We start from the raw sequence: 15049 nt of genomic DNA on the forward strand, positions 1-15049 counted from the left end.
TATATACAGGGGGTACAGGTTAGTTGAGGTAATATGTACATGCAGTGGTGTGGAAAAAGTACTCAATTGCCAGACATTAGCAAAAGTAAATATACCTTAATAGAAAATGACTCAAGTAAAAGTGAGTCACCCAGTAAAATACTACTTCAGTAAAAGTCTAAAAGTATTTGGTCTTAAATATACTTACTAATCAAAAGTAAATGTAATTGCTAAAATATAGTATCAAAAGTATAAATCATTTCACATTCCTTATATTAAACAAATGGCACAATTTGATTTAGATTTTATTTTAATTCGATTGTATTTTTGTAGATAGCCAGGGGCTCCAACACTCAGACATAATACATAGTACAAGGTACCCCCAAAAACTACTTCAGTCGTATTTTAAAGTATTTTTACTACATGTTCACCATTGTGCACACCTGGGTAAAGTGACAATGCATTGATAATAAACAGCGAGTAGCAGCAGCGTAGAAAAAGTTTGGGGGTAGAAGCTGTTAAGGAGCCTTTTGGACCTAGACCTGGCACTCCGGTACCGCTTGCCGTGCGAAAGCAGAGAGAACAGTCTACGACTTGGGTGGCTGGAGTCTTTGGCAATTGCCTCTGATTAAGAGGTGTCTGCATCACATCCTACTGCAGCAAAAGGACATCGGCTAGCTGGCCAATGAAGTGGATCTATTACACGAACAAGGATCCTTTCAGTAGGCTACAACAACATGAGAAGTGAGTATTTCTAATCTCTCTTTCCCTCCCTGTGTGTAGCGAGTTTAGAAATGGTGAATGTAATGGACCGAGGTAAAGACCGTTTCAGGTTGGATATTCGACGGATATTCGCCTGTAGTTTTCCTTACCTCCACCAACAGCAGTTAGGGACCGTCAACATTATGACAAATCAAATTAAAAAAATGTCAATAGCTATTTAACCATTACTCCTAAAACGTTCAAACTGGTTCTAGCTAACCCAATGGTATAAACACACATTGCACACATCTCTTTTGTCGATTTACATCTCGCACTATTTTAAATTATTTATTTACATCTTTGAATTTCAATAGCTCATTAATCATATGACCTACTGGACTCAAACAAGGTTCAGAATGTCCACTGACTACCCTTCTATATTGCACAACCTTTAGTTTGTCCATTTTCATCCCACACATTTTTACATGAATTTTCCAAATGTAAAATTTCAATAGCTCCTTGGTCATGTGACCTAGTGACTTCAAGCAAGGTTCAGTATGTCCACTCAGTGGGCCTATCTATTAATAAGCATTTTTCTATGGCTGGCCTTGCTTTCCACCTGGCTACCCCTACCCCGGTCAACAGCTCTGCACCACCCACAGCAACTTGCCCAAGCCTCCCCCATTTCTCCTTCACCCAAATCCAGATACCTGATGTTCTGAAAGAGTTGCAAAATCTGGACCCCTACAAATCAGCTGGGCTAGACAATCTGGACCCTCTCTTTCTAAAATGATCTGCCGAAATTGTTGCAAACCCTATTACTAGCCTGTTCAACCTCTCTTCCGTATCGTCTGAGATCCCCAAAGATTGGAAAGCTGCCGGGGTCATCCCCCTCTTCAAAGGGGGAGACACTCTAGACACAAACTGTTACAGACCTATATCTATCCTACCCTGCCTTTCTAAGGTCTTCGAAAGCCAAGTTAACAAACAGATCAAAGACCATTTCGAATCCCACCGTACCTTCTCCGCTATGCAATCTGGTTTCCGAGCTGGTCATGCGTACACCTCAGCCACGCTCAAGGTCCTAAACGATATCAGAATTGCCATCGACAAAAGACAATACGGTGCAGCCGTCGACCTGGCCAAGGCTTTCGACTCTGTCACTGTATTATTATCAGCAGACTCAACAGCCTTGGTTTCTCAAATGATTGCCTCGCTTGGTTCACCAACTACTTCTCTGATAGAGTTCAGTGTGTCAAACCGGAGGGCCTGTTGTCCGGACCTCTGGCAGTCTCTATGGGGGTGCCACGGGGTTCAATTCTCGGGCCGACGCTTTTCTCTGTATATATCAATGAAGGCGTTCTTGCGGCTGGTGATTCTCTGATCCACCTCTACGCAGACGACACCATTCTGTATACTTCTGGCCCTTCTTTGGAGACTGTGTTAACTAACCTCCAGACGAGCTTCAATGCCATACAACTCTCCTTCCGTGGCCTCCAACTGCTCTTAAAACGCAAGTAAAACTAAATGCATGCTCTTCAACCGATCGCTGCTCGCACCTGTTCGCACATCCAGCATCACTACTCTGGACGGTTCTAACTTAGAATATGTGGACAACTACAAATACCTAGGTGTCTGGTTAGACTGTAAAGTCTCGTCACAGACTCACATTAAGCATCTCCAATCCAATATTAAATCTATAATCGGCTTCCTATTTTGCAACAAAACATCCTTCACTCATGCTGCCAAACATACCCTCGTAAAACTGACTATCCTACCGATCCTTGACTTCGGCAATGTCACGAACACTCTACTCAGCAAATTGGATGCTGTCTATCACAATGCCATCCGTTTCGTCACCAAAGCCCCATATACTACCCACCACTGCGATCTGTATGCTCTCGTTGGCTGGCCCTCGCTTCATACTCTTCGCCAAACCTACTGGCTCCAGGTAATCTATAAGTCCTTGTTAGGTAAAGCCCCGCCTTATCTCAGCTCACTGGTCACCATAGCAGCACCCAACCGTAGCACGTGCTCCACCAGGTATATTTCACGGGTCACCCCCAAAGCCAATTTCTCCTTTGGCCGCCAGTTCTCTGCTGCCAATGACTGGAACGAATTGCAAAAGCTGTAGACTCATATCTTCCTCACTATCTTTAAGCATCAGCTATCAGAGAGGCTTACAGATCATTTTAATTTTCTTTGCACCCCAGTATCTCTACTTGCACATTAATATTCTGCACATCTATCACTCGTGTTTATTTGCGAAATTGTAATTATTTCCCCACTACGGCCTATCTATTGCCTTACCTCTTTAATCTTACTACATTTGCACACACTGTATATACACTTTTCTAGTGTGTTATTGACTGTACATTTGTTTATTCCATATGTAACTTTGTGTTGTTCTTTGTCACACTGCTTTGCTTTATCTTGGCCAGGTCGCAGTTGTAAATGAGAAGTCGTTGTCAACTGGCCCACCTGGTTAAATAAAGGTGTTCTCAACTGGCCGACCTGGTTCAATAAAGGTGTTCTCAACTGGCCGACCTGGTTCAATAAAGGTGTTCTCAACTGGCCGACCTGGTTAAATAAAGGTGTTCTCAACTGGCCGACCTGGTTAAATAAAGGTGTTCTCAACTGGCCGACCTGGTTAAATAAAGGTGTTCTCAACTGGCCGACCTGGTTAAATAAAGGGCAAATAAAAAATACATTTAAAAAATATATACTATATATGTGAATGTCTTATGTCCGTCCTACCTAGTGGTTAGAGCGTTGGACTAGTAATCGGAAAGTTGCAAGTTCAAACCCCCGAGCTGACAAGGTACAAATCTGTCGTTCTGCCCCTGAACAAGGCAGTTAACCCACTGTTCCTAGGCCGTCATTGAAAATAAGAATTTGTTCTTAACTGACTTGCCTAGTTAAATAAAGGTAAAATATATATATATATATTTTTCAATGTAGTGTTGGTACATGGAATATTCCTCAACTGCATATATCATAAATTGCTATTGCAAATAGAAGTATTATGTTCAACAAGTGACATTTTCAGATATTATTTTGACAAACACACTTTGGTGCTTACAATTCATTCTCTAATGTCATACATTTGGTGGTCACTGTCATCTGTGATCTTTGTGATATGCCTTTCTTTAAGCACTTAATGATGAAACTGTCACTTCATATTTTTTTCTTAGTCTACAAACGCTCTACATGTATTCACTCTGTGAGGGTTGGATCCTATATGCTACTTTTATTATTGTCCTGTAAATGGTTCAGTACCTATAATTTAGGCTGTGTGGAGAATGGGGAATAAAGGAAATGATCTCTACTGCTAAATTACTACTAGATTATAGTGATAAGGAAAACGCCATACAAATTTGGCCTGTATTCATTTGCCTATAACTAATCAGAATCCCATTATGTTTACATTATAAAAAAAGAGTACTTCAAAATGAGAAGATCCTGATATGGAAAAGACGACTGGGTGGACATAGTGTTATATTTTCAATAATGAATGGTTAGCTGTTATGTGACAATTGTTGTAGATGGCCTGTAAAGCTTACAGATTTAAGTCTAATAGCATGAGATGAAAGGAGACAAATATTAGAGTGTGTGATATGAAGGCATAGTCAGTGGACATTCTGAACCTTGTTTGAGGTCATTAGGTCACATGACCAAAGAGCTATTGAAATTTTACACTTTGAAAAATGCATGTAAAAACGTGTGATATTAAAATGGAGAACATAAAGGGTGTGCAATAGAAGGGTAGTCAGTGGACCAAGGAACTATTGAAATTCATGTCCAAATCGTGAAAATAACACCTGTGCAATGTTGTGCGCAATTCTTCCAAAATCATGACACTTATTTGGAGTCAGTGGCTCAAGTGGTTTGAAAGCGGAATATTCGTTGAATATCCAAATTGAAACGGTATTTATCTCGGTGTGTAATGGAGTTAAAAACATACCTTAAACAACCTCCTCAGATAGTTTAGTCTTTATCCATAGCTCAAACGGTTGGTATGTTGTCAAGTAGGGCAGTCACGTGTGTTTGATCAGAAGATCACTGGTTCGAGCCCAGTATGGAGATAGGGACAGTGGAGGAAGTTATACTGTTACCAGGACACGGACGTCCATCTCACTCGACAGGGCTACTAGGAGATATAGGAGAGGGTACAACAGAATGCTGAGGGGGCACAAGTTTTATACACATGCAAACTCTGTTTTAAACTCTTTTTGTTTTCCAGACCCATTTCAATATCATGTCTTTATAGTTGCTCTTGATAACGGCATTCTCCGTCTCCGGTTTAGTGCACGCTGTTCCAAGCCGTGGCAGGTCTTTCAATTCAGTTCGTGTAATAATAAAGGATAATCATAGACCACCCTATTATTTAATGTATCTATTTCCATTATCATTGGTGTGTAGTAAAAACCCCAACCCACATGGGATCGCCACCCGCTGATAAAAACAGAAAAATAATGCGGAAGTAAAACTGGGAGCGGGTTTGTTTTGTTTGTTGCCATCATTCTTTCCTCGTGGACGAAGCCATACTAGCTGAATACCCAACTCTCAGTCCACTGCAACATGTCTAAACTCCAGTCGTTTCGTGTGTTTTTAAATGAGCGTTTAACTGCAGCAGCTGTGGAGATTTTCGGGGCAGTTGAAGAAACAGTAGCGGAGTACCACGAGGAGAATGATCGGCTACGTAGACTGCTGCGGATCACACCGATTATAAAACGATGTAACGTAGGTTCGTATGTAGATCACTAGCAGTTCTGCTCAATAAATAAACTGTTTCAGTGATCACCATTTCAATATGTAAAAAAAAAAACTATTACCCGTTTCTAAAACCAGAGGCCCAACATCGCGAGACTTCCAAACGCAGGTTCGTCAGACTAGGGGCCTCATAACAGTCGCTAACGTTACACATTACATATCTGCGTGCTTCATTTCTGAAAAGACTGCGCAATTACACAAATAGTAAGATTTATAAACTTGGCGTACGCCTGTTTGCCATTATAAATCAGCCCCGTCCTGAAACTGCGCGCGTGAATGAGCATTAAAACTCTGCCTGAAAAACGTCCATTCATCGTTTTATAACGCGCTCATTTGCTGTATACTTTGGAAGAATTGGAATTAGGCCAAGGCCGTTTAAAGGAAATATAGCAACGGCGGAACGTGATCAAATGTCTCTGGAGGTGTTGGCAGACTGTTTAAAACTTTTACAGTAACATTTGCTATATTTTGACCATTTCTGAAAGAACTACAATTGAAAATGGTCGTGGACCTGTAAACGGATCGTTTGAATTCAATAGCCTAATGATTTGCGATTACTTTTCCCCGAACGTAAATATTCTGCACTGCCCGCGAATTCTGAAACATTATTTTTGAGTGGACAGACTAGACAATGTAAAACATATAGCCTATGCCTAGTTACAGTGGAAGGCCCCATAACCTACACACGTCAAAGTAAAATATAAACTCTGTTCATCGGTTAAATTCTACCCCCCCTTGGATACAGGCTATTATTTCAAGTATTTTACTCTATTAGATACAATTTAAATGAGACGGGCGTGGTCATTCGCTGTAAACTAAAGCTTCTTCGGGAATATGAACGCATCATGGCCAGAAAAAGTGGCGTGGGATATATTCTGCAATGATTATGAAAATATATATTATGTTTATAAATTAAATATTGTTTACTTGAGACAAAATAAAGACAAAATAAACGAAAATTGGAAAGATGACCCTTCTGTTTTTACCATTAATGCGCTTCAGATCACATAGAGCAAAATTCTTCAAATAGTTGATCTATTTACTACTGTAAAGTGGTTCCAATGAAATGAGGGATGGGACGTTTGTAGGCCTATAGGCTACTTCGCGAGTATGAAACCATCACAGTCCAAAAACGAAAGAAATGTATTCTGCAATGATCATGGAAATAAAATGGTAAATAGATGCCTAATTTATTTCCAGGATGTATCACATCCGGTCGTAATTGGGAGACCCATAGGGCGGCGCATAATTGGCCCAGCTTCGTCCGGGTTTGGCCGGGTATAGGCCATCATTGTAAATAAGAATTTGTTCTTAACTGACTTGCCTAGTTAAATAAATAGAAAATACACTTTACAATGGAAAGATGAAGAAAAAAATGGATCTCCACTAACAGAATCTTGTTATTATTTTGAATAAGAGTGCCATCATCAGGTAAGTTAACTGAAAACACAATTCTCATTTCCAGCAACAACCTGGGGAATAGTTACAGAGGAGATGAATGAGCCAATGGGAAGCTGTAGATGATTAGGTTGCCAGATTGGGCTTTTAGCCAAGAATTGACACCCATACTCTATGATAAGTGTCATGGGATCTCTAGTGACCAAAGAGTCAGGACACCTATTTAACATCCCAGCTGAAAGACTGAACCCAACACAGGACAATGTCCTTAATCACTGCTCTGGGATAAGTTTTTTTACCAGAGGAAACAGTGCCTCATACTGGTTCTCCAACACCAACACCACCACTAGGCTACTTTTACAACAATTGTAATGAAATACTTAAACCACTAGAAACACATGTTCTTAAATTTGTGGGAGGATAAGCACATTCTCATGTCAAGTTAAGTTTTTAGAAATGCCAACTTTTCTGTGAACTGGCACACACTTTTTGTGGCAGATTTTGTGCGTTGCCATGTTTTTAAATGAGGCCCCAGTGTCGTCACTAGTTGCCACAAAGTCATAAACCCTGCCCATTTCTAAAAATCCTATTTTAAACCTAACCTTAAATTAAGCAGATTTTTGTTTGCACGGGGGTGGCAGCATCATGGACTGGTGCACTTCACAAATAGATGGCATCATGAGGCAAGACAATTATGTGGATATATTGAAGCAACATCTCAAGACATCAGTCAGGAGGTTAAAGCTTGGTCGCAAATGGGTCTTCCAAATGGACAATGACCCCAAGCATACTTCCAAAGTCGTGGCAACATGACTTAAGGACAACAAAGTCAAGGTATTGGAGTGGCCACCACAAAGCCCTGACCTCAATCCCATAGAAAATTTGTGGGCAGAACTGAAAAAGCTTGTGTGAGCAAGGAGGCCTACAAACCTGACTCAGTTACACCAGCTCTGTCAGGAGGAATGGGCCAAAATTCACCCAATTTATTAAGGGAAGCTTGTGGAAGGCTACAAGAAAAGTTTGATCCAAGTTAAACAATTTAAAAGCAATGCTACAAAATACTAAATGAGTGTATTTAAACTTCTGACCCACTGGGAATGTGATGAAAGAAATACAATCTGAAAGAAATAATTCTCTCTACTATTATTCTGACATTTCACATTCGTAAAATAAAGTGGTGATCCTAACTGACCTAAAACAGGGAATTTTTACTAGGATTAAATGTCAGGAATTGTGAAAGATTAAATGTATTTGGCTAAAATGTATGTAAACTTCCGACTTCAACTGTATCCTGAACAAAAATATAAATGCAACATGCAGCAATTTCTAAGATTTTACAGAGTTTCAGTTCATATAAGGAAATCAGTCAATTTAAATTCATTAGGCACTAATCTATGGATTTCATGACTGGGCAGCGGTGCAGCCATGGGTGGGCCTGGGAGGGCTTAGGACCACCCACTGGGCAGCCGTGGGTGGGCCTGGGAGGGCTTAGGACCACCCACTGGGCAGCGGTGGGTGGCTGCACCGCCAATCAATCAGAATTAGTTTCTCCCACAAAAGGGCTTTATTACAGACAGAAACACTCCTCAGTTTCATCAGAGATCTGGGTGGCTGGTCTCAGACAATTCCGCTGGTGAGGAAACCGGATGTGGAGGTCCTGGGCTGGCAGGGTTACATGTGGTCTGCGGTTTTTAGTCTCGTTGGATGTAATGTCAAATTCTCTAAAACACCTTTGCAGGCAGTTTATGGTAGGGAATTGAATGTTAAATTATCTGGCAATAGCTCTGGTGGACAATCCTGCTGTCAGCATGTCAATTCAAATCAAATGTTATTTGACACATGCGCCAAATACAACAGGTGTAGTAGACCTTACAGTGAAATGCTGAATACAACAGGTGTAGACCTTACAGTGAAATGCTGAATACAACAGGTATAGACCTTACAGTGAAATGCTTACAAGCCTTTACCTAACAATTGCACGCTCACTCAAAACTTGTCATCTGTGGCTTTGTGTTGTGTGACAAAACTGCATATTTTAGAGTGGCCTTTTATTGTACCCAGCACAAGGTGCACCTGTGTAATGGTGTTTTTGAATCAGCTTCTTGATATGCCACACCTGCCAGGTGGATGGATTCTTGGCAAAGGAGAAATAATCATCAATGGAGAGAGAAAATCTTTTTGTCCGTATGGAACATTTCTGGGATCTTTTATTTCAGCTCATGAAACATGGGACCAGTACTTTACATGATGTTGGTGTTCAGTGTACATCGTTACAGTTGTTGGTCAGCTAGCTTGATAATTTTAGCCATATTATCCTTGACATTGCAATTGCACCTCAAAACAAGACCTGGTATCAAGAACAAGATACAACTAGCTGAAACAATCCAACTGTGATTCCTCACATGGCAGCTTCTTGTAATTTTTTTGCTAGCTATCTGACTGTTCAGAATCTTGACAAAGCACGGCTTCCGGCCACATCGATGCACGCACATCTTTTCGTGACGTTGTCAGCCAACCCATCTATATATGAATGGACAAAACCATTGATCACGTGACGCCATTAATTCCTATGTGAAGACACAACAGTGCATAAGAAGCCAAATTAAGTAGTTTAAGATTTAGTCTCATGGAGACACCATGGGGCAGCAAGGTAGCCTAGTGGTTAGAGCATTGGACTAGTAACCAGAAGGTTGCAAGTTCAAACCCCCGAGCTGACAAGGTACAAATCTGTCGTTCTTCAGTTAACCCACTGTTCCTAGGCCGTCATTGAAAATAATAATTTGTTCTTAACTGACTTGCCTAGTTAAATAAAGGTTAAAAAAATTAAAATGAGCAGTTTGAGCTACTCCAGGGAGTGATGTTGCAGGCTAGCTCAGTGCTGCCTCTCATTGAGTAAATAGGTACTGCAGGCTACTTAACTTATTTTGTGTGCAATTTAAAAAATAATGGGTTCAAGACACACATCTGGTGTATTAAAATCAATTATTGGCACAATGATTGACTTAAATGTTTTTACAGAAAGATTGACCATGAAGATCGCCATTTTTCTATTCACTATAAAGGGGAATCCTGTTCTGATAACAATGCCTGCAGTACCGTGGTTGGCCTTGAACTTCCATGACTTCAATGTGCAGTTGTTCTCCCCTGGGGTGCGTTCAGTTCATTTGCTACGTTGCGGAACGGTTTGTACTAAACGACAAGTTTTCCCAAAACGTTATTGTACGTTCTTGACAGACTTTTAGATACGTTTCTTCCGTTTGGTGGGTGTGCCACGGTGTATCTTGAAGCAATGAGTGATGTACTTATAGGGCAGCGGTACATTTTGCACCACAACCCAACCCATCGATAAGAAACATTACTGTGCAGCCGTATTCATTGATCTGGCCAAGGCTTTCGACTCTGTCAATCACCACATCCTCATCGGCAGACTCGACAGCCTTGGTTTCTCAAATGATTGCCTCGCCTGGTTCACCAACTACTTCTCTGATAGAGTTCAGTGTGTCAAATCGGAGGGTCTGCTGTCCGGACCTCTGGCAGTCTCTATGGGGGTGCCACAGGGTTCAATTCTTGGACCGACTCTCTTCTCTGTATACATCAATGAGGTCGCTCTTGCTGCTGGTGAGTCTCTGATCCACCTCTACGCAGACGACACCATTCTGTATACTTCCGGCCCTTCTTTGGACACTGTGTTAACAACCCTCCAGGCAAGCTTCAATGCCATACAACTCTCCTTCCGTGGCCTCCAATTGCTCTTAAATACAAGTAAAACTAAATGCATGCTCTTCAACCGATCGCTACCTGCACCTACCCGCCTGTCCAACATCACTACTCTGGACGGCTCTGACTTAGAATACGTGGACAACTACAAATACTTAGGTGTCTGGTTAGACTGTAAACTCTCCTTCAGACCCATATCAAACATCTCCAATCCAAGTTAAATCTAGAATTGGCTTCCTATTTCGCAACAAAGCATCCTTCACTCATGCTGCCAAACATACCCTTGTAAAACTGACCATCCTACCAATCCTCGACTTTGGCGATGTCATTTACAAAATAGCCTCCAATACCCTACTCAACAAATTGGATGCAGTCTATCACAGTGCAATCCGTTTTATCACCAAGCCCCATATACTACCCACCATTGCGACCTGTACGCTCTCGTTGGCTGGCCCTCGCTTCATACTCGTCGCCAAACCCACTGGCTCCATGTCATCTATAAGACCCTGCTAGGTAAAGTCCCCCCTATCTCAGCTCGCTGGTCACCATAGCATCTCCCACCTGAAGCACACGCTCCAGCAGGTATATCTCTCTAGTCACCCCCAAAACCAATTCTTTCTTTGGCCGCCTCTCCTTCAGTTCTCTGCTGCCAATGACTGGAACGAACTACAAAAATCTCTGAAACTGGAAACACTTATCTCCCTCACTAGCTTTAAGCACCAACTGTCAGAGCAGCTCACAGATTACTGCACCTGTACATAGCCCACCTATAATTTAGCCCAAACAACTACCTCTTTCCCAACTGTATGTTATTTATTTATTCAGCTCCTTTGCACCCCATATTTTTATTTCTACTTTACACATTCTTCCATTGCAAAACTACCATTCCAGTGTTTTACTTGCTATATTGTATTTACTTTGCCACCATGGCCTTTTTTGCCTTTACCTCCCTTCTCACCTCATTTGCTCACATTGTATATAGACTTGTTTATACTGTATTGACTGTATGTTTGTTTTATTCCATGTGTAACTCTGTGTCGTTTATCTGTCGAACTGCTTTGCTTATCTTGGTCAGGTCGAAATTGTAAATGAGAACTTGTTCTCAACTTGCCTACCTGGTTAAATAAGGTAAAATAAAAATAAATAAATACATTTTAACTGGTCGCTCAGTACAGCGACGTTTTTGTTCCCATCTGGACGGTCTATTACGTTCTTATGTACTGAATGTGGCCCTGGTTAGACCCAATGACGTGTGTCTGCCACCATGCGTTAGCCTAGCTAACGTCGGCCATGACATCGCCTACATGCGTGATCGGGGATTATTTTTACAGAAGCGGTTTCTACATCTCTTCATAACAAACCATCTTTGCTAATACCGTACATGGATACAAACATTGTCACGAAAACCAAGAAGTGATTTGAATTCGTAAATTAAAAAAATTACAAACAACTTTTGAAATAAATAGCATATAATCAGTTTATTGAGAAGTAATTGATAGTAGATTCTAGTTGTTCAATTATTGAATTGTAATGTTTGTTTACTTCATGAATCTACTTAAAGCTAGAGTCCTTAATTGAAACAATAATGAAGCGGGGTTCCCTGCCTCTATTTTGGTAAAAAAGGTGATGATGAGCCTGGAGAAATGAAACCACTCTCAACAGACTGAGCTATGGCTGCAAGGTCTGAACCATCAAAACATTGTATGTATTAACTAAGGATTCTAGTTTAACTTCTAATTGACCCCAACCCTGATGTCTAAAAGCTGTATAGATAACCTATGCTCCTCTCTCCTTTCCTCCAGATTCCCTGCAGCTCTCTGTCTCTGAAGAGGAGGTTCTCCCTGAGCAGCAGCACTGTGAGCAGGAGTGGAGCCCCAGTCTGGGGCAGGAGAACCCAGAACTTCCACAGATTAAAGAGGAACAGGTGGAACTCAGGACCAGTCAGGAGGAAGAGCAGCTTCAAGGGCTGGAGGCTGATATCATAGAGTTCAAATTCATTCCTTCCTGTGTGAAAAGTGAATGTGATCAGGAGGACCCACTTCAGTCCTTGACTCTTCCCCAAACCCAGAATGTGGAGAACAGAGAGCGTGACCCTAAACAAGTGGAACTCACACCTTTTGTTACTGTGACCCACCTTAAGGGCCTCTACATTCCCTGTGACCCTCAAGATAATCAAAACAATCTACCCAGCCAAAGCTCAACCTTAAGCAGCGACCCAACGGCACTTGACAGCAGCCCATCGTTGGATCCCAACCCACCATTGGATTCCAGTCCGTCATTGGATTCCAGTCCGTCATTGGATCCAAACACCAGTCAATGGTGGAACACTGTTTTCAAACCCAGCACCATGTCTAGAAAAACTCACCGCTGCCATGACTGTGGCGAAATGTTTTGCAATGAAAGCTGACCTGCAGAGGCATGTGACTCTATTTAAGAAGAGGCCCAGTGAATGTCGCTTCTGCAAAAGAAACTACAACTCCACCTGTAAACTAAAGGCCCATATCCGACTCTGTCACAGTGGGAAACCCTACACCTGCCCTGTTTGTGGCAAGACCTTCAAACTCAAAGGGAATCTGTCCAAGCACATGAGGATTCACACAGGAGTGGGAGAGAAACATTTATCTGTGGAGACTGTGGGAAAAGCTTTCTATCAGAAGGGGGACTTAAGTAGGCATATACGGACTCACACAGGAGAGAATTATTTATCTGTGGTGATTGTGGGAAAAGCTTCAATTTGGAAAGGGAACCTTAGGAAGCACAAACTGACTCACACAGGAGAGAAACCATTTCTCTGTGATGACTGGTGGGAAAGGCTTCAGTCAGAAGGGGACCCTAAGGAAGCATAAACTGACTCACACAGGAGAGAACCATTTAGCTGTGGAGACTGTGGGAAAAGCTTCAGTCAGAAGGGACCCTAAGGAGCATAAACTGACTCACACAGGAGAGAAACCATTTTAGCTGTGATGACCGTGGGGGGGGGGGTGAATGAGCCAAGTGGAAGCTGGGGATGATTAGGTGGTGGAGATGGTATGAGGGCCAGATTGGAATGTAGTCTCTCTTGCTTTCTGTGTGTGTAAAGCCAAACTGTTTTAAATGCATTGGTTTTTTCAGTCACATTTCATTAACGTTCTTTATAATTGCTGTTCATAACTGCCTTCTCTGGTTTAGTGCTTGCTGTCCCATCGGTTCCAAGCAGCTGCCATTAGTCACGTGTTACAATGTGTTGTCTTTTAATTCAGTTCATGCAAGGAATGATCATCCTAGATCAGCCTATTACTTAACACGTGGGAAAACAATTATATCATATTTTTACGTTATAATTTGTATGGAGCTTGTAGTATAACCCCACCCACATCGGGGCGCTTTGTTATGTTTATGGACTAGCCACCCGCTGATAAAAACGGAATAAGACAATACGGAAGAAACTGTGAGCGGATTTGTTTTGTTTGTGCCCACCATTCTTTCCTCGTGGACGAAGACATACTAGCTGAATACCCAACTCTCCGTTGACAGAAACATGTCTAAACTTCAGTCGTTTCGTGTGTTTTTAAATGAGCTTTTAACAGCGGCAGCTGTGGAGATTTTCGAGGCACTTGAGCAAACAGTAGCGGAGTACCACGAGGAAAATGTTCGACTACGGAGACTGCTGCGGATCACACCGGAAATACAACTACGTAGAATAGGTTCGTGTATAGATATACTGATAGCTACAGTTCTACTCAATAAATAAACCGTTTAGGCTTTCAGTGATCACAATTTTACCATGTTTTATGAACTATTACTAGTGATGGGGAGAACGAGGATTTATGAAGCCTTTGGGGCTTTTCACTAAATTGTGCCTAAAACAAGGCCACAGGTTCTGATCTGAAAGCCCAGTTTCAACTGTTCTGAGAGGACAGCTTCGGTATTACAGTTTAACTGAACACCGGCCAAGACAAATTCCATAGATAGAAACCGTGGTGTCATATATTTGTAGGCACTAACTCTGGCATAGTTAGTTGAAAAAAAGCAGGCGAGAAATTGAATGGGGTTTTGGTCTGTGGTAAACACAGGCTTAGGAGATATTATACGTTTTGTTCTCTGAGAATCTTCATCAGCTAATGTCACTTTTTGTGAATTTGAAGAAGAATTGTTGTGAAAAAAGTACAAAGCCATAACTGCAGGAGGTAGGGGTGCTGCATCACCCCCTGATTAATTAACAAAATATACTTATTTCAATGTAATTTATTTCCCACTTATTATATTACTCCCATGGGCTTTATTATTCCTGTGAGCAGACAGAAAATGACTCCTCAGCAGCACCCTTCCTTTGGCAGCGATTACAGCTGGATACATGTTTTGTAATATTCTTTGTTCTCTGTCTATTGGGTTGTTATTGTGGAGTAACGACAATATAGTTGATCCATCCTCAGTTATCTCCTCTCACAGCACATTAAAGTCAACTGTCTGAAAGTCCCCATGGGCCTCATGTGTAGTCCCT

At 41.6% G+C, this 15049-nt stretch overlaps 1 protein-coding gene across 5 annotated transcripts; it reads left to right on the forward strand.

The window, feature by feature from the left end:
* Positions 1-222: 222 nt before the first annotated feature.
* LOC116369547 (uncharacterized) lies at positions 223-13180 on the forward strand. Of its 5 annotated transcripts, none has more exons than XM_031819506.1 (3): positions 223-723; positions 12193-12270; positions 12372-13180. In XM_031819506.1, exons 2-3 carry the CDS (start codon positions 12240-12242, stop codon positions 12974-12976), a joined length of 636 nt encoding a protein of 211 aa, XP_031675366.1. In that variant the 5' UTR covers positions 223-723; positions 12193-12239; the 3' UTR covers positions 12977-13180. The 5 variants fall into 5 exon arrangements, with proteins under 5 accessions (XP_031675366.1, XP_031675367.1, XP_031675363.1 ...); XM_031819504.1 differs by lacking the exon at positions 223-723 and adding an exon at positions 5126-5428; XM_031819507.1 differs by lacking the exon at positions 12193-12270 and having other exon boundaries at positions 224-723.
* The last annotated feature ends 1869 nt before the right edge of the window (positions 13181-15049 follow it).

Source organism: Oncorhynchus kisutch, unplaced genomic scaffold (assembly GCF_002021735.2).
Source record: "Oncorhynchus kisutch isolate 150728-3 unplaced genomic scaffold, Okis_V2 scaffold2212, whole genome shotgun sequence".
Lineage (NCBI taxonomy): Eukaryota > Metazoa > Chordata > Actinopteri > Salmoniformes > Salmonidae > Oncorhynchus > Oncorhynchus kisutch.

Excerpts from the sequence above, each read along its gene's own strand:
- LOC116369547 (XM_031819503.1), top strand. The coding sequence starts at position 5,263 with ATGTCTAAACTCCAGTCGTTTCGTGTGTTTTTAAATGAGCGTTTAACT. Across the intron at positions 5,429-12,371 it reads TATAAAACGATGTAACGTAG|ATTCCCTGCAGCTCTCTGTC; the intron begins GTTCGTATGTAG and ends CCTTTCCTCCAG.